The 21,017-nt window shown below is 58.6% G+C and overlaps 1 protein-coding gene and 1 pseudogene across 15 annotated transcripts; one reads left to right on the top strand and one right to left on the bottom strand.

Moving 5' to 3' along the window:
* Nucleotides 1-1,492: 1,492 nt before the first annotated feature.
* Nucleotides 1,493-16,062, bottom strand: LOC135406048 (estradiol 17-beta-dehydrogenase 8-like). Of its 15 annotated transcripts, none has more exons than XM_064640588.1 (9): nt 15,990-16,062; nt 15,356-15,555; nt 14,220-14,336; nt 13,728-13,826; nt 13,275-13,360; nt 12,479-12,563; nt 12,077-12,119; nt 11,932-12,006; nt 1,493-1,631 (listed from the first exon to the last, which is right to left on the bottom strand). In XM_064640588.1, exons 1-9 carry the CDS (start codon nt 16,039-16,041, stop codon nt 1,561-1,563), a joined length of 828 nt encoding a protein of 275 aa, XP_064496658.1. In that variant the 5' UTR covers nt 16,042-16,062; the 3' UTR covers nt 1,493-1,560. The 15 variants fall into 15 exon arrangements, with proteins under 15 accessions (XP_064496658.1, XP_064496656.1, XP_064496663.1 ...); XM_064640589.1 differs by lacking the exon at nt 1,493-1,631 and adding an exon at nt 7,246-7,463; XM_064640584.1 differs by lacking the exon at nt 1,493-1,631 and adding an exon at nt 8,471-9,782.
* Nucleotides 16,063-16,545: 483 nt separating this feature from the next.
* On the top strand, nt 16,546-20,816 carry LOC135404838 (zinc finger protein 239-like; annotated as a pseudogene).
* The last annotated feature ends 201 nt before the right edge of the window (nt 20,817-21,017 follow it).

The following is a 21,017-nucleotide window of genomic DNA, read 5'->3' on the forward strand; positions in this document are numbered from 1 at the left end:
AGGGGTTTTCCTTTTGTTGTGACGTGTCAGTCCCCAAAAAAGGGCCCTGGAATTCCCCCCACCTGGTGGATCTGTTTGGTGGAGGGTTCCTGGGTGGAATATGGGACAGACTAGATGGGACTGACAGGGTTTTGTTTTTCCCTGGGGCACCAGCAGACAAACAAATCTCCAAGAGTCGGGTGAATTCCCCTTCCCCCCGTTTCCTGGCACACACGGGAATCTGCTGAGGTTGGACAAGACCAAGGTGGTGCAGCCGGGTCAGGGCAGCCCCCGGGATCGGTGCAGGCTGGGGGAGGAAGGGATGGAAGTCCCTGCTGGGAGAGGGCTCTGGGGGTGCTGGTGGGTGACAAATGGGACACGAGCCAGCCCGGAAACCCCCCGTGTGCGGGGCTCATCCCGGGGGCAGGGGAGGAGGGGAATGTGCCCCTCTGCTGCCCTCAGGTGAGACCCCACCTGCAGTGCTGCCTCCAGTTCGGGGGGCCCAGATCAGGAGGAATGGACCTGTTGGAGTGGATCCAGAGGAGGCCACAAAGATGCTTGGAGGGCTGGAGCCCCTCTGCTCTGGGGACAGGCTGGGACAATTGGGATTGTTCAGTCTGGAGAAGAGAAGGCTCCAGAGAGGCCTTAGAGCCCCTTCCAGTGCCTCGAGGGTCTCCCAGAGAGCTGCAGAGGGATTTTGGACAAGGACCTGTAGGGATGGGAGAAGGGGGATTGGCTTCCCACTGACAGAGGGCAGGCTTAGGGGGATATTGGGAAGAAAGTTTTCCCTGTGAGGGGAGAAGGTCCTGGCACAGGTTGCCCTTAGAAGTTGCGGCTGCCCCATCCCTGGAAGTGTCCAAGGCCAGGATGGATGGGGCTTGGAGTAACCTCGGCTAGTGGAAGGTGTCCCTGCCCATGGCAGGGGGTGGCATGGGATGAGCTTTAAGGTCCCTTCCCACCCAAACCAGTCCATGATTCCAGGATTCTGTGCTGAGACAAGTCCCTGTTGTGGGCAGTGACTGTAAACCAGTCCATTATCCCAGTCAAAACCAGGACAACAGGACAGACACCTCCTGCTAAATCTAGTCTCCTCCTCGTGCAGCTACTGAGAGACTCTGGGAAGCCGAGGGTACCAGGAAATTGGGAAGGGAGATGTAAATGTGGGGAGAACAGGGCCCCCTTTTCTCCTCCCTTTCCCTCTGGGAGTCACCACAACACCTCCCTGCGGGTCACGGCCTGAGGAGAACAGCCAGGCCCAGAATCCATTTGGAACCAGAGGGTGGGAAAAATCCCACAGGAGGGACTGCAGGAACGAGAGGAATTTCCCCAGGTGCTCCCAGTCCTGCTCAGGGGGAAGGAAGGAGACAGTCCAGGGGGGATCAGCTGCACCTCAGGCACCCTGCTCACGTCTCTCGTCCATCTCTCTCTCAAACACCAAACTGGGGACATTTCCCTCTTCCAGTGAGATGCTGATGTCACAATTTGGATGGTCCAGAGTGGGATCATTGGTGGTGAGGGGCTGTAAATGTCTCCTTCTTGAGCAGCTTCACCTCCCCTGGGCCCCTCCTCAGTCAACGTTCCTCAATTATCCAACAAACGAGGCACGAAGCAGAAAAGGGCAAAAGGAAAATCTTCCAGGTCACTGCCGGCTCCTGGGGAAAATGCAAGGCAAATAGTCAAGTCATTGAGCTGAGATGTTTTCCCAGCTGCCCCACAATGGTCTCTTGTGTCTGGTCAGGGGCCCGTAAGGATGGAAGGTGTTGCGGAACTGTGGGCAAAGGTGAGTGGAGAATTGAGGCCGTGGCAGGTGCCGGGAGCCCCCGCTCAGTGCCTGTCCTTGATCTGTGCCCACGGGGGTCCCAGCCCAGAGGGGCCTGTGAGGCGGGTGGGGAGGGAGGGAGAGTGGGGCGGGAAGGTGCCATCCTGCTGAGGGCCAGCGCTGGGCCCAGGGCAGGGCAGGGCCATCCCTGGGGACAGGGGCACTGGGGCAGCTGTGTGCCAGGGCCAGCCCAGTGTGGAGCCAGAGCCCTGCTGGGCTGCCAGTGCCTGGCCCCCCCTGCCTGGGCCAGCTGAGCAGAGCGGGGCCCAGCTGATGCGGGAGGACACGGTGTGCCCAGCTGGGACAGGGGCAGGGCCAGCAAAGGGCATCTGCCCCTCTGGGCTCTGCTCGGGGAGGCCGTGGCTGGGCCGGCACCACTTGGGGGCTGCAGTGCCCGCAAATGGGCTGGAGCCGGGCACTGCCACCACCCCAGCACTTCCCTGGGCCCAGCCTTTGTGTGCCAGGGCCAGCATTGCCCAGTGCTCCCCAGTGCCTGCCCAGACTGGAGATCCCAGTCACCCGCCTGTGCCCATTGCCCGTCAGCCCCTTTATCTCCCAGCTCCCTGTTTCCCTGATCCCGGGCTCCTGGTGCCCCAAGAAGGGGGGCAGTGCCAGCCCCAGGTTCAGTCAAAGAGCTGGAGTGGGAACAGGGACAACTGTGCTCAGACACGCCAGGTTTGGGGCTGGGCTGAGCTCTGGGGTGTCCCAGAGGGAAAGCTCTGGGAACGGATGGGCAGGAGGACATGGGTGGATCAGGCTTTGGGGGTTGTTGGAGGATGGATTGTGTTGTGTGGGATTGTCCCCACAGGGTATGCAGCTGCTTTCAGCTCCCTGCCCACCCCCTTGGCACCCCCAGGGGCCTGGGCCCTTCCAGGGGCAGCTGCCCCGTGCAGGAAGCTGGAGGGATGCCGGGGAAGGTGGCTGGATGGGTGCCGCAGGCGGGATGGACTCTGTGCCAGGGCTGGGCTTGTGGCCAGGGCTGGGGGCTGTGCCCAGCCGGGCTTTGCCCCAGGGGCTCTCGGGGAGGGGGCAGGGAGGAGTCCCGGCAGGGATAAATGTGCTCCTGCCCTTGTGCAGCCTCAGCCAGCGCTGCCCAGGCCCAGAGGAAGATGAAGGTCGCTGTGCTCAGCGTGGCCCTGCTCTTCACCATCCTGCTGAGCCCCCCGGCAGATGCCAAGGTGAGGCCCCCATGCTACGACCATGGGCTCAGGGATGGGCCCCTTCCCGATCCAGGGGCTCCCCCAGAACTCCCCAGCACCCCCAGCCCTGGGCCAGGCCACTTTCTTCTGGCCACAATTCCCTCTCTCCTTCCCCTTCCCACAATTCAACTCCTGCTGCTGCAGCTCCGCTTCCTCACGGGATGCTTGCACCCGGCTCCGTCCTGGCACAGTCCCAACGCTTCCTGCTCTTTCTGACCCCAAATCCCACCTTTTTGGGCCTCCCCATCCCATCCTCTTGGTCCCCTGGGGCATCTCCCCACCATCTCCTCTCTTTCCCAGACAAGGCAAAGGCCCAACCCAAACTGGGTGGAACTGGGCCAAGCCCCACTGGAGTCCAAGGAGGACAAACAGGCCCAAGCTCCACCCTGGGCTCAAGTGGGACAAGGCCTGGCCAGGCTGAACTGGCACCAACTGGGAAATGCCCTGCCATGGCCCCTTCCCAGGGCCTTTCCTCCAGGCTCTGCCCTCAATGCCTTGCCTTTCCCCCTGCACTGGTGTCCCCAACTTGCCTGGGAGCCGCAATCCCAAAGAGCCCCGCTCAGCCCGGGGGGCAGCCGGGGCTGGAGGGGGTGGGGACACCCGTGTCCCCCCCAGCCCCACAAGGCCAACCCCAACCAAGCCTTTGCTCTCCTCCTGCAGCCCGTTCAGGCCGGCGGCGTCCAATGTGGGGAGGTAAGTCTGGGAGTTGGGGGGCACCCAGTGTGGGAAGTGGGGGACACTTTGGGCCCCCCATCCCTTCCTGGCACTGGGGACACCCCAGTGACCAGTGACGTCTCCTTGTCTCTCTACAGGCAGGCATCATCGGCGGCCCGGTGGGTACCAGGGCTTGAGCTGGGCCCAGACCCTCCCCTCTGGTGGCCACCACCCTCCAGGCCATCCCAGTGCTCCCCAGTCCACCCCAGTGTGCCCCGGGGAGGCCCTTCCTCAGGGTCCCCACTCTATTCCCACACACCCCAGTCCACCCCACCTCACACACACAGGCCATCATTCCCACACCATTTCTTCCCTTCTTTGTCCTCTAATCCTTCCCCTTTCCCATTGCCCATGACACTCGTGTCCAGAAATCCCCTTCCTTGACACCTCAGTCCCAAACCCCCTCCCAGTCCCTTCCAGTTTTCTCCCCTTCCCCATTTCTCTTGCCCCCACCCCTGCCCTGCTTCATTCCCTGGGTCCTCTCCACTGGAATCCCTTCCTCCTCACCTGCATCCCCTACAGTCCCATCCCTTCCACACCCCAATGCCCATCCTGTGGGATCCCCAATTCCCCCCACTTCACCCTCTTTGGGTCCCCTGCTCCTCCCCCCACCCTCCTGCAGGCCCTGAATTCCCCTGGCTCTCCTTGTCTCCATCCCCACCCTGGGCCCTGCAGGAACAGGGATCCCAATGGGAAACTGGGTGCAGTGGGGCTGGGGGAGCAGAAGGGATTTTCCCCCTCAGACCAGGGGCCAACCATGGGCTGGGGGGTCTGGGGACACCCGTGTCCCCCCCCAGCCCCACAGGGGCCAATCCTGCTTAAACCTTTGCTCTCCTTCCCCAGCCAATCTCGGGACAAGGAGGAGGTGGATGTGTCGGGGTAAGTCCTGGAGCTGGGATGTCCCCAGTGTGGGAAATGGGGGGAAATGTAGTCCCCCCATCCCTCCTGGGCCTGGGAACACCCCAGTGACCAGTGACACCTCACACTCTCTCTCCAGGGAGGCATGGATGTCCATCGAGTGAAGAGGTCTGAGGTGGGTACCCCGAGTTCTGCTGGGCCCAGACCCTCCCCTCTCATGGCCACGACCCTCCCCAAAATCCCAGTGTGTCCCAGTCCACCCCAGTGTGTTTCAGTCCAGTCCAGTGTGTCCCAGAACCAGCCCAGTGTGTCTCTAACCCTGCCTTTGTCCCCAGCCCCCCGTGGCTGACCAGGTGGAGCTGATGCGCCAGTGACGCTCGGCTGCCTCTCTGCATGTCCAGGTGAGAAATATGGGAGGCTCCTCAGCCCCCCAAAGGAGCCTGGCAGGGCCCTGGGGGGTCCCTGAGCCCTCTGCAGTGGGCAGAGCTTGGGCACAGCAGAGGGACACGCAGGGGGCTGTCCCTGCTCCGTGTCCCGGGGCAGCTGGACACAGCTGCCCCCAAGCCTTGCCTTGCACTGGGGGCTCTGCAGACCCCCAGGCTCACCGGGAGGGCAGGGAGGGGCTCGGGGAGGTGTCACAGCATCCCGGGCTCAGGGGTTCTGGGGCCACATGGATCTCAGCATCCAATTCCCTTCTCCTGCCCCAGCTCCCTGCAGACAGATGGGGTGGGGACAAGGCCCCTCCCTTGTCCCTGTGGACACCGGGGGTGACGTTTGGGGCTCTGTCTTTCAGGACTGGAAGTGGTGGTGACACCCCTGTCCTGGCTCCCTCCAGCGGTATGAGGAGATGATCATCCCTGGAGGACCCCCCGATCCCCTGGGTGCCCTGGTAATTTCCCTGCAAGAATCAATAAACCCCTGCAGCAAAACAAATGCTCTGTGTCTGTCTGGGTGTGTGTTCCCACATCCACGGGTGCCTTCCCGTGTCCATGTGTGTTCCCACGTCCCCTGGGGCACCCGGTGGTTTGGGGGCACAGCGGGAAACAGGGTCTCACTGGGGCTGTCCAAGCACCAACCCAAGGAGCACAGCTTGGTGTCGGGGCAGGAGAGGGTCAGGGACAATCAGCCAAGGCCCCTCAGTCCTTCCCTGGGCTCTGGGAGGGATGGGAAAGGGGATCAAAGGAGCCAGCGGGTGTCAAATGCCCCCAGATCTCAAGGGCCAGGCTCGGGGCTGAAGGGATGGAGAGCAGCCCTGCATCCAAGGCCATGGGATAGTGGGGGATGAAAAGCAGGATGGGAACCAGCAATGGGAGCTCACAGCCCACAACCCCCCGTGTCCTGGGCTCATCCCACAGCGTGGGCAGCAGGGCAGGGGGGTTCTGCCCCTCTGCTCCGCTCAGCTGAGACCCCTCCTGCAGTGCTGCCTCCAGCTCTGGGCTCCTCTGGCTGTCTGCAACGCACCCGCCCGCAATGGCAATGGCTTGGGGGGATTCCCCTGCCAGCCCTGGCACCTCCTGCAGCTCCATGGGCTCCTCAGCACAGCAAAGACACGCACCTCTTGGGGCACTTCCAGAGGAGGCCACCAAGGGCATCCCAGGGCTGCAGCACCTCTCTCATGGAGACAGGCTGAGAGAGTGGGGGCTCTTCAGCCTGCAGAAGAAAAGCCTGTGGGGAGACCTCCTTGGGGCCTTCCAGTACTTCAAGGCAGCTTTTTAGAAACATGTGGGCAAAGGGTTCAGTAGGGTCTGTCACAGTAGGACAGGGGCTTTGATGGTTAAACTAAAAAAGGGTAAGTTCAGACTAGAGAGAGGGTAGAAATAAATATCTGATGATGAGAATGAAACACAGGAACACATTTGCAGGGAGGTGGTGGATGCCCCATCCCTGCAAACATTCAAGGCCAGGTTGGATGGGGCTCTGAGCAAGGTGATCTAGGAAAGATGTCTCTGGTCCCAGGTTGTCTCTGCTCCTGGCTACCAGAGTGATGGGCAGCTCTCAAAGGATGCAAGTGCCCAGAGAGCAGAGGGAACACACAGGACCTCTGTTACAGGGAGGGACATCTTCAGGTGAGGTGGGAATAGTTTGGATCAACACACTCAGGCTCCACTGTTTTGCCTCTCTGTAGTTGCACACAAGGTTGACATGAGGTCATCAAGTGTCCCATGGACTTGTGGGGGTAGAGTTTTTGGAGGTGTTCTCTGAGCCAATCTTCCTTGAGCAAGGCAAGGTCTTCCTTCCAACATTCCTATAGCCTGGTCTCCTGGGCCAGAGGTCCCTGAGGGCTGGTCTTGTCAGGGCAAAGGTGTTCAGTAACTCTGCCTTCTCTGCATCCTTGCCATGAGCAGAGCGGCTCAGGGGGCTCCTGGGGGTCTCTGCACACGAGATCCCCCTCACACTCTTAAGGGAACTTCCCAGGCTCACCATTCCCAGGACTCCCTGGCAGTCACTCTCCCACCAGCCCAGACTGGCACTGCTGACACTCAGGCCCCTTCCCAGCAGCAGCAGCTCCAGTGACCCGACGGGTCCCCTGTGACTCCCCACACCCCCCACTCTCACAGTCAGACCAGGTTTCCTCACTGCTTCCACCCCAGGTTTCCCATGGCAGAGTCTCATGTCTTAGAAACAATAAAATATTTCATTTCTGAAGAAGAAACACAGATAGAGGCTGAGCTGGTGCCTCAAGGAGGGACCCTCAACAAAAAACTCTGTGGGGTTTTATCCCCTCACACTCCAAGCACACAAACTGCTCTTCCTGTTGAGTCCTGGGCTCCTGCCCTGTCTCCAAGTGTCCTCTCCCTTGGCTGCTCCAGGGTCAGCAGCTCACGGCCTTTGGTCTGAGGCCCCTCACCCAGAGCTCATCCCACAGCTCCAACTGCAGCTGCTCCCTGAGCCACCTGCACCCACGGGATTCCTCAACCCTGGGCACCACGAGGCTCCTGACAGTGTCCCAGGGTCCCTTTGGTTCCATGAGCCCCCACAGTGTCCCAGGGTCCCTTTGGTTCCATGAAGCCCTGTGGTGTCACAGTGACCCCTTGGTTCCATGAGGTTCCACAGTGTCCCAGGGCTCTAAACTGGACATGATGGGGGAGGGGCACAAGATCAGGCTTGTTCCAGGAAATCTGTGGGATAACATGAAAAACTTAGAGGGACAAGGTACCCGTGAGGGCCCCTCTGAGGTGACTGAGATGGAGCAGCCACATCCTCCTCTGGGACATCACATCCATCCTGTGACATCAAACCTCTCCTGTGATATCATATCGTCCCTCTGACATCACGTCCTTCCCTGTGACATCACATATCCTTTTGACATCCTGGGGAGGATGTGATGCCACATAAAGGATGTGATGTCACAGAGGAGCTGTTTTGTTGCATGTGATGTCAGAGAGGAGGATATGATGTCACAGGAAGGATGTGATGTCTCAGGAAGAATGTGATGTCATATGATGGTTGCGACATTATAGAGGAGCTGTGATGGCATAGGAGAGATGTGATGTCACAGAGGAGGATGTCATGTCATAGGGAGGATGTGATGCCACAAGGAGAAGTGATGTCACAGATAAAGCTGTGATGTCACAGAGGAGGATGTGATGTCACAGGAAGGATGTGATGTCATTGAGAGATGTGATGTCATAGGAGAGATGGGAGGTCACAGAGGAGGGTGTGCTGTCACGAGGAGATGTGATGTCACAGTGCAGGACATGACATCACAGGGACAATGCGATGTCACAGAAAGGATGTGATGCCACCTGGAAGCTGTGATGTCATAAGGGTGGATGTGATGTCACATGAAGGATGTGATGTCACAGAGAAGATGTGATGTCACAGGGGGGGACGTGATGTCACGGGGGGATGTGTTGTCAAAGAGCAGGATGCGATGTCACAGGGGAGGACGTGATGTCACAGGGGGGATGTGATGTCACAGGAAGGATGTGATGTCATAGAGGAGCTGTGATGTCACAGAAAGGATGTGATGTCACAAGAAAGATGTGATGTCTCAGAGGAGGATGTGATGTCACAGGGACGATATGATATCACAGGAGAGGTTTGATGTCACAGGATGAATGTGATGTCATAGGAGAGATGCGATGTCACAGAGGAAGGTGTGATGTCACAGGGACAATGTGATGTCACAGAGGATGTGATAACACAGGGGCGATGTGATGTCACAGGAATGATCTGATGTCATAGGAGATATGTGATGTCACAAGAAGGATGTGATGTCATAGGGGAGCTGTGATGTCAGTGGAGCTTTGATGTAATAGGAAAGATGTGATGTCATCTGATGGATGTGACATCATAGAGGAGGATGTGAAGTCACAGGAAGGATGGGATGTCATAGGAGAGATGTGATATCATGGGGAGGATGTGACATCATAGGAGAACTGTGAAGTCACAGAGGAGGATGTGATGTCACAGGGGAGGATGTGATGTCACGGAGGATGCGATGTCACAGGGGAGTTGTGATGTCATATGATGGATGTGACATCATAGAGGAGACATGATGTCATGGGGATGATGTGATGTCACAGAGGAGGATGTGATGTCACCGGAAGGATGTGATCTCATAAGGGAGTTGTGGTGTCACAGAGGGGGATGTGACATCATAGAGGAGCTGTGATGTCACAGAGGGGGATGTGATGTCACAGGAGATATGTGATGTCATGGGGAGGACGTGATGTCACAGAGGAGGATGTGATGTCACAGAGGAGGATGTGATGTCACAGAGGGGGATGTGATGTCACAGGAGAGATGTGATGTCATGGGGAGGATGTGATGTCACAGAGGGGGATGTGATGTCACAGAGGGGGATGTGATGTCACAGGGGAGGATGTGATGTCACAGAGGGGGATGTGATGTCACAGAGGGGGATGTGATGTCATGGGGAGGATGTGATGTCACAGAGGGGGATGTGATGTCACAGAGGAGGATGTGATGTCACAGAGGGGGATGTGATGTCTCTGGTACTTTAGTCTGGGCCTTCCTTCATGACCAGTCTGTAACCAAGGAAGTGCCCAGATTTCCCCGCTATTCCCCACCATTTTTACCTAAGCTGGGCTATAAGAAGAAAGGAGGAGAGGCCTTTGCCCTCTTTCCTTCCAGCTTTGGAGGTGCAGGTTCCCTGTGTGGAGTCTGTCGGGTTGGGGAGCGAGGCCTGGTAAGGCCCTGCCCACCTTGGCAGACGGAGGGTGCCGGGGTCGTTCCAGAGCCACTTTCTGTTGTCCCAAGGAGAGCAGTGGGATATCCTTTGCTAATTCTTTTAGTTGTTAGATCTTGGGATAGTGATCGTGTATATTTTGTGCTTTTGTTCCTTTTTTTCCTTCCCCTTCCCTTTCCCCTTTCCTTTTGAAATTGTACATATATTTCAATTGTATATAAGTGTAATATAAGTGTAAATATATTTAAAGGTAAATGGCCAGTCTTCGCGAGCAAAGATTTGGGAAAGGTCATAAACCCTTCGAGCCTGCGCAGTGGATTTTTTAGGTGAGACACAGCGTGCGCTGAACTGAGCCCACCCTTTAATCCTGAGGTTCATCTGCCGGGGCCGAGCAAAGCTTGGACAGTGACAGTGAGGTCCCCAGGACGTAGGTTTGTTTAGAGTGACCTTCTCTTAGCTGGATTGCCTTACAAGGCTGACGAGCTCCAACTGCCCGGGGGGCCAGGAATTGAACCCAGGTCGCAGCAGTGAGAGTCCTGCACTCTAACCACTAGACCACCATATTTATATATATATTGCTTCAGCTGTCTCTCTCTCGTTTCAGTTCTCTTGGTTTTTTCTCTCTTCTCCCTTGGTTTTGGGGGGGGAGCTCTTGTGGTGAGGTTTGGAGTCTTGGCAGGGAGCCAGCTTCAAACCACCTCAATGGGATTTGTTATTATTTGGCATTTGGGGTTTATTTGGCATTTGGGATTACATGGGTTTGGGAAGTACTGGGGATTTGGGGGTTATTTGGGATTTGGGAACATCTGGGATTTGCTATTATTTGGGACATGGGAATATATGGGATTGGGAATTCTTGGGGATTGGGGGTTTATTTGGGATTTAGGAATTATTGGGGATTTAGGGGTTTCTTTGGGATTTGGGAATATATGGGATTGGGAATTATTCGGGATTTAGGGGTTATCTGGGAACATCTGGGATTTGCTTTTATATGGGATTTGGAACTACATGGGATTGGGGATCATTGGTGATTTAGGGTTTACTTGGGATTTGGAACCACATGGGATTTGGGATTTGAGTTTGGGGACCATTTGGGATCATTTGGGACTATTTGGAATAATTTGGGACCGTTTGGGACCATTTGGGATAATTTGGGATTGATGGGAACCCATGGATATTATGGATTAATTAGAGATTGATGGGAACCCACGGATATTATGGATTAATTAGGGGTTAATGATTTACCCACAGCTATTATGGGCTATTTAATTATTAACATGAACCCCGGGCATCATGTGCTAATTAGGGGTAATTCTGGGGGATTTTGCCTCTAAAAACTCCAAAATTTGGCATCCAGAAGGTTTATTTTTGTCGTTTTAGAGGAGGTTTCAGGCAGAAAAGATGGAGGATTTGGCTCCGCCCTCTCTTAACTCCACCCCTCCCGAATTTTGGGGACACCTCCCAAAACTTCTGGGGGGGTTTGCCTCAAAAAACTCCAAAATTTGAGGCCCAAAATGTTTATTTTTGTGGGTTTAGAGGAGGTTTTAAGGGGGGTAGGGTCAAGAGGGGGCAGGGCTATATCTGACCTCCCCCCCGAATTTAAGAGACCCCTCCCAAACCCCCACCCCAAAAATTTGGGGTCTCCACCCCAAAATAAAAACAAATTTGGGGTCCAAAATGTTTATTTTGGTTGTTTTAGAAATTTAAGGGAGGGGAGGGGTGGGCGTGGTCTCGGTGGGCGTGGCCAATAAACATCTCCATGGCAACGGCTCCTGGTGGTTTTTTGGAGGGGTTTCCACCCCCCTCCCTCGACCCCCCCAGTTTTGGGGTTCCCCCCCATATTTTAGGGGAGCCCCTCCCCTACTTTAGGCCCCTCCTCCCCAGTTTTGGGACCCTCCCCGATTTTTGGGACCCCCTTTTGTCCCCCACCCAAATTTTGGGGTCCCCTCCCCCCAAACTCGGGGCCTCCCCCCCATCCCAACCCCCCAAATTTTGAGGTCTGCCCCTCCCCCCCATTGGGGGGACACTTGGGGGGAGGGGCTGGATCCGTCACATGAAGAGACCCCCTGGAATGAGAGAGGGAAAGGGGGGACATTGGGGGGACACTGGGGGGACACTGGGGGGACATTGAGGGGACACACTGGGGGGACGTTGGGGACACACTGGGGGGACGTTGGGGACACACTGGGGACATGGGGGGTCCCCACCTGTCACCTCCAGGGTGGCCCCGGTGACGTAGCCGCTGTCCCCCGACGCCAGGAAAGCCACCACGTCTGCCACGTCTGGGGGACACCGGGGGGTGGTGGCACCTCCAAGTGTCCCCAAAGTGTCCCCAAAGTGTCCCCAACTCACCCTCAGGGTCCCCCAGTCGTCCCAGTGGCACCATCCCTGCGAACTGGAAGGGGGGGGAGACACACACACACACACGAGGGTCACCTCTGGTGTCACCTCCCCAATGTCCCCCAATGTCCCCAATGTCCCCCCAATGTCCCCAATTTCCCCCAGTGTCCCCAATGTCCCCCAATGTCCCCAATGTCCCCCAATGTCCCCAATGACCCCCAATGTCCCCAATGTCCCCCCAATGTCCCCAATGACCCCCAATGTCCCCAATGACCCCCAATGACCCCCAATGTCCCCAATGACCCCCAATGTCCCCCCAATGTCCCCAATGACCCCCAATGACCCCCAATGTCCCCCAATGTCCCCCCAGTGTCCCCTCAGTGTCCCCAGGAGGTGCCACCCCCCCGCTGTCACCTTGTCCAGCACTTTTGGGGGCACTTTGTCCGTCATGGGGGTGACGATAAATCCCGGCAGGACGGAATTGCAGCGGATCCCAAACCTTGGGAAGGGGATTTGGGGGGGTCAGAGGGGTCCCCCTGACCCGTGTCACCCCCCCACAGGGTGTCACCAACCCCCCCCTGGGTCACCAAACCCCCCAATCCAGTTTTCCCGCTGATTTCCCCCCAATTTTTCCCCATTTCCCTCCAAATTCCCCCAATTTCCCCCCTTTTTCTCCATTTCCCGATTTTCCCCCCAGTTTTCCCCATTTCTTCCCCTTTTCCCCCCAATTTCCCTCCAAATTCCCCCAATCCCCCCACAATTTTTCCCCATTTCCCAATTTTCTCCCCAGTTTTCCCCAGTTCTTCCCCCTTTTCCCCCCAGTTCCCCAATTTTTCCATATTTCCCCCCAAATTCCCCCTTTTCTCTCCAATTTTCCCCATTTCCCCCTTAAATTTTCCCAATTTCCCCCCAATTTCCCCCCATTTCTTCTTCCTTTCCCCCAGTTTCCCCCCAATTCCCCATTCCCCCCCAGTTCCCCCCCAAATCCCCCAATTTTCCCCCAAATCCCCTCAATTTCCCCCCAAAATCCCCCAAATTTTCCCCCCAATCCCCCAACTTTCCCCATTTCCCCCCAAATTTCCCCACTTTCCCCCCAATTTTTCCCCCGAATTCCCCCCAAATCCCCCAATTTTCTCCCTTTCCCCTCCATTTTCCCTTGTCCCCTCCCAAATGTCCCCAGATGTCCCCCAATGTCCCCCAGTGTCCCCACCTGGCCACCTCCTTGGCCACGCTCCGGGTCAGCCCCTCCACCCCCCCCTTGGAGGCCACGTAGTTGGTTTGGCCCAAATTCCCCACCTGGGGGGGAGGGGACAATGACAAAGGGGAGGGGACACCCCTGGGACCCCCCTCGGTGTCCACACCCCCCCCCCAGTGTCCCCAAAGCCCCCCAAAATTCGTGTTTCTGGGGGTTTTATCCCCAATTTTGGGGGGTTTATCCCCAGTTTTGGGCAGGGGGGAGGGGACAGTGACAAGTGACAATGACAAAGGGGGGGAGGGGACATCCCTAGAACCCCCCCGCTGTCCCCAAATTCCCCCAAAATTGGCGTTTTCAGGGGCTTTATCCCCATTTTTAGGGCTTTTACCCCCATTTCGGGGACACTGATGGTGACAAGTGACAATGACAGTGACAAGTGACAATGACAGTGACAAGTGGGGGTCCCACCTTGGCCACCACGCTGCCCACGAGGACCAGGGAGGCCCCCCCGGGGTCCCCCGATGTCACCAAGGCCTTTGTCACCTCCTGTGTCACCAGGAACGTCCCCTGGGGGAGCAGCGGGGGGACATCGGGGGTGGCACAACCCCCCCAATGTCCCCCAACCCCCCCAATGTCCCCAATGTCCCCAATGTCCCCCAATGTCCCCCCAATGTCCCCCAATGTCCCCAATGTCCCCCCAATGTCCCCAATGTCCCCCAATGTCCCCCCAATGTCCCCCAATGTCCCCCAATGTCCCCCCAATGTCCCCCCAATGTCCCCAATGTCCCCAATGTCCTCCAATGTCCCCAATGTCCCCCCAATGTCCCCAATGTCCCCAATGTCCCCCCAATGTCCCCCCAATGTCCCCAATGTCCCCCCAATGTCCCCAGTGTCCCCAATGTCCCCAATGTCCCCCAATCCCCCCAATGTCCCCCCAATGTCCCCAGTGTCCCCTCTCACCTCCAGGTTCACCCCCAGCACTTCCCGGAATTCCCGCTCTCCCATCTCCAGGAACATCCGGTCGCGGGTGATCCCGGCACAGGACACCAGGACACGGGGGGGACCCCCAAAGTGCTCCTGGGGGGACATTTGGGGACATCGAGGGGTCATTTGGGGTGAACTGGGGAGGATTTGGGTCCATTTTGGGTGGATTTGGGTGGATTTGGGAATCCTGGGGTGGATTCGGGTCAGTTTGGGGCGGATTTGAGGGGGGTTTTCTTGGGATTTGGGTCCGTTTGGCTGCAATTTTCCAGGAACTTGGTGGGGATTTGATGGAAATTTGGGGAATTTGGGGGGAACTTGTGGGGATTTGGGAGTTTTGGGGGTGATTTTGGGGTGGATTTGGGTCTGGGTTGGGTGGATTTGGGAATTCTGGGGTGGATTTGGGTTAATTTAGGGCAGATTTGGGGTTTTTTTCCTGCAATTTGGGGGCATTTGGCTGCAATTTCCCAGGAATTTGGTGGGAATCGGATGGAATTTTGGGGAAATTTGTAAGTTTTGGGGAAATCATGGGGACTTGGGAGCTTTGGGGGTGATTTTGGGGTGGATTTGGGTCTAGTTTTGGGGATTTGGGAATTCTGGGGGGAATGAGGGGGAATTTGGGTCAATTTTGGAGGGAATTGTGGAGGTTTTCCTGCAATTTGGAGACGGCTGGCTGCGATTTTCCAGGAATTTGGTGGGAATCAGATGGAATTTGGGGGGAGTTTGTGGGAATTTGCAAGTTTTGGGGGAATTTGTGAGTTCTGGAGGTGATTTGGGGTGAATTTGGGTCTGGGTTGGGTGGATTTGTGGGGATTTGGGAATTCTGGGGGTGATTTGGGGTGATTTAGGGAGGATTTGGGTCGATTTTGGGTGGATTTAGGGGGGCTTTTCCTGCAATTTGGGGCCGTTTGGCTGCGATTTCCCAGGAATTTTGTGGGAATAGGAAGGAATTTGTGGGAATTTGTGAATTCTGGGAGTGATTTGGGGTGGATTTGGGAATTTTGAGGGCGACATTGCGGATATCGGGGGTCACTCAGGGACACTGCGGGACACTGGGGAGGGTGTGACACTATCGCGACATGTCACCGGTGGGGGGGAGGTGGCGGCGACATTACCTGCACCCCCCTCACCATCCCGGCGACGCTTTTGGGATCGGCCACATCCACCTGGAAAGCTCCGTGGTCGGGGGGGCAGTTCCGGGGGAGCCCTTTCGCTGTCGCCGCCGCCCCCGACATGTCGCGATCGGCCACGGCCACGCGCGCGCCCTCGCGGGCCAGGCGGCCGCTCACGGCGCGGCCGATGCCGCTGGCGCCCCCTGGCGGTTCGGAGGGCCAATGAATAACCGGGGTCATTGAGGGGTATGGGAACCGCCCCTGGCGCCCCCTGGCGACCCGGAGGACCAATGACTGCCCGAGGGCACCAGTGGGGACCACTTTAACCAGTGACCCCTCCCAGTGTCACCAATAACCCCCCCAGTGTCACCAGTGGGGTCTGTGACCCCTCCCAGTGTCCTCCCAGTGGCACCAGTGGGATCTAGTGTCACCAGTGACCTCCCCCAGTGTCACCAGAGGGGTCTGCGACCATCCCAGTATCACCAGTGACCCTCCTAGTATCACCAGGGTCACCTTTAACTCCTCCCAGCATCCCTCCCGGCGGTCTCCCCGCCCTAAGTTCCCCCCCACTCCTCCCCTGGTGGTCTCCCCTTCCCTCTCACCCCCAAAACTCCCCCAAATCCCCCCCAAAACCCACCCGTGACCAGCGCCACGACCCCCGCCAGTCGCCCCGCCGACCTCCCCAACATGGCGGCGCCGGAAGTGAAAACCGAGACAGGGGCACGCACGCCGCACCGCTCTGCCCGCACCAACTCTATCGTCAGTCCTCCAGCCGGAGTTTTTCGGCTTTGCCCGGGTTTTTTTCCCCCTTTTCCCTGATTTTTCCCCTCCCATAAACAACTGAATCTCCTCGTGGCTGCCGGGGGTCCCCCAGCTCCGCTGTCGCCCCTCTCTGCTCTCCCCCCTCCGGGGGCCCTAAAAAAGGGGCTCGTCGCGTCCCCCCCCGCCGGCACCGGGCTGACAATGGGGGCGGCGGGGCCTGACCCCGCAACACCGACCCCCACCGCGGGGGGGTCCCCGCATCCCCCCGCCCACCTCCCGCCTCTGCCGGGAACCCACCCCGGGATCCCCCCAACAAAACCAAACCACCTCCCGGGGACCCCCCGAGGTCCCCCCGAGGGCCATTTGCGGCTCAGCTCCAAACATCTCCCCCAAAACCCCCCGCACACCCCCAACCCATCGCACCGAGCTCCCCCTCCCCGCCCACTCAGGGGGGCGATGCTCCTCCTCTTCCTCCTCCTTTGCCTCTGCCCGCTCCTCCTCCCCCCGCTCCATCCCCCGAGCCGGGAGCTCGAGGTGAGTTGGGGGCCCCGATGGCAAAGGGGCAGAGGGGAAGGAGAAGAGGGGCTGGGAGCCCCAAAGTGAGCGAGAGAGGGGGTGGGTCACTGCCAAAGCAGCGGGGGGCGACGGGCAAAGGGTGGGAGAGGGGAAGAAGGGGAGGTGGGAGAGCGGCAAAGGGGTTCCCGTGGGGGTCCCTTCGTGTCCCCACAGCTCGATCCCTGGAGAGGAGGGACCCCCGGGCCCCAGCGGCTGATGGGGGCCGGGATGTTTGTTGGGAATTCCCGGCAGGCCGAACAAAGGCCCCGGCCACGCGTCGGGAACTCTTTGATTGTCCCCAACAGAGGCGGGAGTTCCCCAATTCCCGCCCCCCAAAGTGGGGAGATGGGAGAGGGGGAAGGCTGGGAGTGTTTTTGGGGTGAGTGTTGGGGCTGTCGGGGGGCAGAGTGCTGGGGAAGGGGGTTTTGGGGGATGCCAGGGCCGAGGAAAGGGGAGTGCGGGGCTCTGGAGAGGTGGGATGGGGGGTCCAGGGAGATCCCCTGGCCAGGGGTCGGCGGTGTGGGGAAAGGGAGGTCCTGGGGGTTGGGAGAATGGGCAGAAACCGGGGTTCAGGGGGTCCCCCCGTGTTCCAAAGAAAAGGGTCCTGTGGGTTGTGGAAAAGGCAGGCCTGGGGGTGCAGGGGGTAGCAGCGTGAAGGGAAAGCAGGGCCTGGGGGCTGGGAGAGGCGGGCTGGGCGGGAAAGGGGGTTGCAGGGGGGTCTTAGTGCAGAATAAGGGGGTGCCAGGGGGTTCCTGTGGCCAGGAATGGGGGTTTGGGGTGTCCCAGAGGGAAGGACAAAGGGGGGCTGTAGGGACTGGGAGAGGAGGCCCAGGGGGTCTCTCGGGTCCTTGTGTCCAGGAAAGGAGGGTGCAGGGGCCTCCAGTGTGAGGGAAAGAGGGTTCAGTGGGTGGGGAGAGCCGGGATGTGCAGGAAGGGCAGTTCAGGGGGTGCCGGGTGTTGAGGAAAGGAGGGGTTGGGGAGTGGGAAAGGCAGGAGTGGGGGTGGAGGGGGTGGCAGGGTGAAGGAGAAGGGAGGGTGTGGGGACTTGGAGAGGTGGGATGGCTGGGAAAGGAGTTGCAGGGGGGTCCTGGAGCTGAGGAAGGGGGTGAGAGTGCCAGTGTTGGAGAGGAGGTGCAGGGGGGTCCTGATGGGCAGGAATGGGGGTCCAGGGAGTGCTAGGGTAAAGGAAAAGGGAGTCTGGGAGAGGCAGGATGGCCGGGAAAGGGGGTGCAGGGGGTTCTGGAGCTGGGGAATTGGGTGCAGGGGGTGGTGGTCTGGATAAGGGGGTGCAGGGGAGATCTGGTGTCAAGGAATGAGGCATTCAGGGGGTCCCTGGGCTACTCCAGGAGCACCCTGCAGGATAAGGCAGGAGTGGGGAAGTGGGGAGACAGGGAGATTGGGGGTCCGGGTGGTCCCAGGGTCAAGGAAAGGGAGAAACGGGGAGAGCTGTGAGAACTGGGAAGGGGTCTCCAGGGGGTCCTGGGGTCAAGGAAAAGGAGGTCTGAGGGTGAAGTGGGGTGGGATGGCCAGGAATGGGGGGCAGGGGTCTCCAGGGTGAAGGAAACAGGGGGATGGAGGGACTGGGAAAGGTGGGATGGTGAGGAAAGTGGGGGCAGGAGGGTCCTGGAGTCAAAGAAAGAGGGGTGTGGGGTCTGGAAAACTGGGACTGGGCAGGCAGGGGGGCCCCAGGCCCGGAGGAGCAGGAAGAGGAGGAGGAAGAGGCGGTGGGGGCTGCTGAGACCCCCGGAGTGGGGAGAGCGGAGAGGGGCGATCCCGGCACCGCGGGACCCCTGTCAGCCTGGAAGGAGGGGGGAACCTGCAGAGAGGGGAGGGTTGGGAGTGCAGGAACCCTGAAATGGGGGCCTGGAGAGGGGGTACCCTTGGGAGCCCTGGGACACTGAAGTGGGGAGCCTGGAGAAAGGGGAGTGCTGGGACCCCCGTCAGCCCAGCCAGGGGGACCCCAGAGAAAGGGGAGCCCGGAGAAGGGGGACCCCCGGGATTTCTGAGACCCACAGCAGCGTGGAGAGGGGGAGACCCCAGAGAGGTGGGACCCCTGAGAGCCCCAGCACCCCAAAGCAAGGAGTCAGGGGAGAAGGTACCCCTGGGGCCTCCCAAACCCCCCTCATCCCTATGCAGGGGGACCCTGGAGAGGGGGAACTGCAGGACCTCCAGCAACCCAGAGAAGGGGGTCCCCCAGAATACCAAAGTGGGAAGACCCCTGGGATTCCTGGGACCCCCAGCAGCCCAGAGAGGGTGGGACCCTGGAGAGGGGGGCCCCCAATACATGTGGGACCCCCAACAGCCAAAAAAAGGGGGGCCTCCAGAACCCCAAAGTGGAGAGACCTGAGAGGGGGAACTCAAGGATGGGTTCTTTTGGTCTGAACTTTGGAGTTTCTGGGGGTTTTTTTGGGCTGAAACCTGGTGTTTTGGAGGTTTTTATGCACACAGGATGCCCAGTGACTTCTAGAGATGGACTTGGGCGGGAGGAACCCCCAACCCAATGTGCTCAGCCCTTGTTTTTCCCCCCCATCAGGATTTCTCCTTCCCAAAGCTTGGCCAGATGAAGGAGGCTGCGAGGAAGAGGAAGATGCTGCGGGCCCCCCGGGCAGGTGAGGAGGAAGTCAGTGCCCCTTTGCCCTGTCTTGTCCTGTATCTCCCAGCCCAGCATCGCCCCCGGCTGCAGGACAACCCCGCTGCCGCCGCCGTCCTGCCAGGGCCGGATTTGGGGGGATGTCCTTGGCCTTCCCTCTGGGCCAGAGGGAAATCCCCTCCCTGTCCTTCTTCCTTCCACTCCTTGTTCCTTTTCCTTCCTTCTTCCTGCTCCTTGTTCCTCCCTTTCCTTCCTCCTTATGTTTTTTCCTTTCTCTCCTTCTTCCTTCTCCTTCCTTTCTCTCCTTTCTCCTTTTTCTTTGTTCTGTCTTCTTCCTTTTCATCATTCCTTCTCTCCTTGCTCCTTCCTTCTCTCAGGACCAGCGTGGCCAGCAGGACCAGGGCAGTGGTTCTTCCCCTGTACTTGGCACTGGTGAGGCCACACCTTGAGTGCTGTGTCCAGTTCTGGGCCTTCTTCATCTTTCCTTCTTCCTTCCTTTCTTCTTCCTTTCTTCTTCCTTTCTTCTTCTTCTTCCTTCCTCTCTGTGTTGCTTTTTCTTCTTGTTCTTTCCCTTCATCTTCCTTCCTCTCCTTTTTCCTTCTCTACCCTCCTTCCTCTCCATCTTCCTTCTCCTCCCCCTTCCCTCTGGGCCAGAGGCAAATCCCCTCCCTGTCCTTCTTCCCTCCTGCCCCAGGCCCCGAGCTGAGGACGGAGGGCACGGAGGACAAATCCCCCCAGCAGACCCTGGTGGGAGAGGCCGTTTTGAAGGGCTCCACGGCACAGGAAGGCAGCAGGGAGGAAAAGGGCAGGAGATCCCTCAGGAGGAGGGGCTCCAAAGCCAGCCCAGGGTGCTCTGAGGAGGAAAGACAGCCTGTGCCGGGAAGGTGGCCGGAGCTTGAGCCAGAGCTGTGAACTGGCGGTCCCTGAGCAGCCTCCCAGCAGGGAGAAGCCCTTCAGGTGCTTGGAATGTGGGAAGAGGTTCAACAGCAGCTCCAAGCTCTTCGCCCACCAGCGTGTCCAAACTGGGGAACGGCCCTTCGAGTGTGAGGAATGTGGCAAGACCTTCCTCTATAGCTCCCACCTCCTCACCCACCGCCGGGTGCACACGGGGAACGGCCCTACAAGTGCTTGGAATGCGGGAAGGGCTTCAGCGTCAGCTCCCGCCTGATCTGTCACCAGCAGATCCACACTGGGGAACGGGGGCCTCGGGCCTACAAATGTGGGGAATGCAAGACGGGGGCCCCAAACCTACAAATGTGGGGAATGCAAGAAAAGCTTCACATACAATTCTCAACTCGTCATCCACCAGTGCATGCACACGGGGGAGAGGCCCTTCCGCTGCACCGACTGTGGGAAGGGCTTCAAACACAACTTCACCCTCATCATCCACCGGCGCATGCACACCGGGGAGAGGCCCTACAACTGTGGGGAGTGTGGGAAGAGCTTCAGGCAGAGCTCTGCCTTGACCAAATACCAACGGACCCACCAGTAAGGGAAGCCCTGTGAGTGCCCGACTGCGGGAAGAGCTTCATCTGCTGCTCCAACTCCATCACCTGTCGGAGGACTCACCTTGGGAACAGGTGGGTCCTGTTCTCAAGAACAACATGAGCTGATACAGACAGTCCAAACTGTGACATGTCATGACGTGACCTCTCAACCAGGGACATTCGAGCACTCCCTTGTGCGTGTGCAGCAGAGCACCGAAGGAACTACGAGTCCCAGAGTGCCTTGTGGCACTTCCTGTAATATAAATCACTA

The sequence above is a fragment of the Pseudopipra pipra genome, chromosome W, assembly GCF_036250125.1.
Source record: "Pseudopipra pipra isolate bDixPip1 chromosome W, bDixPip1.hap1, whole genome shotgun sequence".
NCBI classification, from domain to species: Eukaryota; Metazoa; Chordata; class Aves; order Passeriformes; family Pipridae; genus Pseudopipra; species Pseudopipra pipra.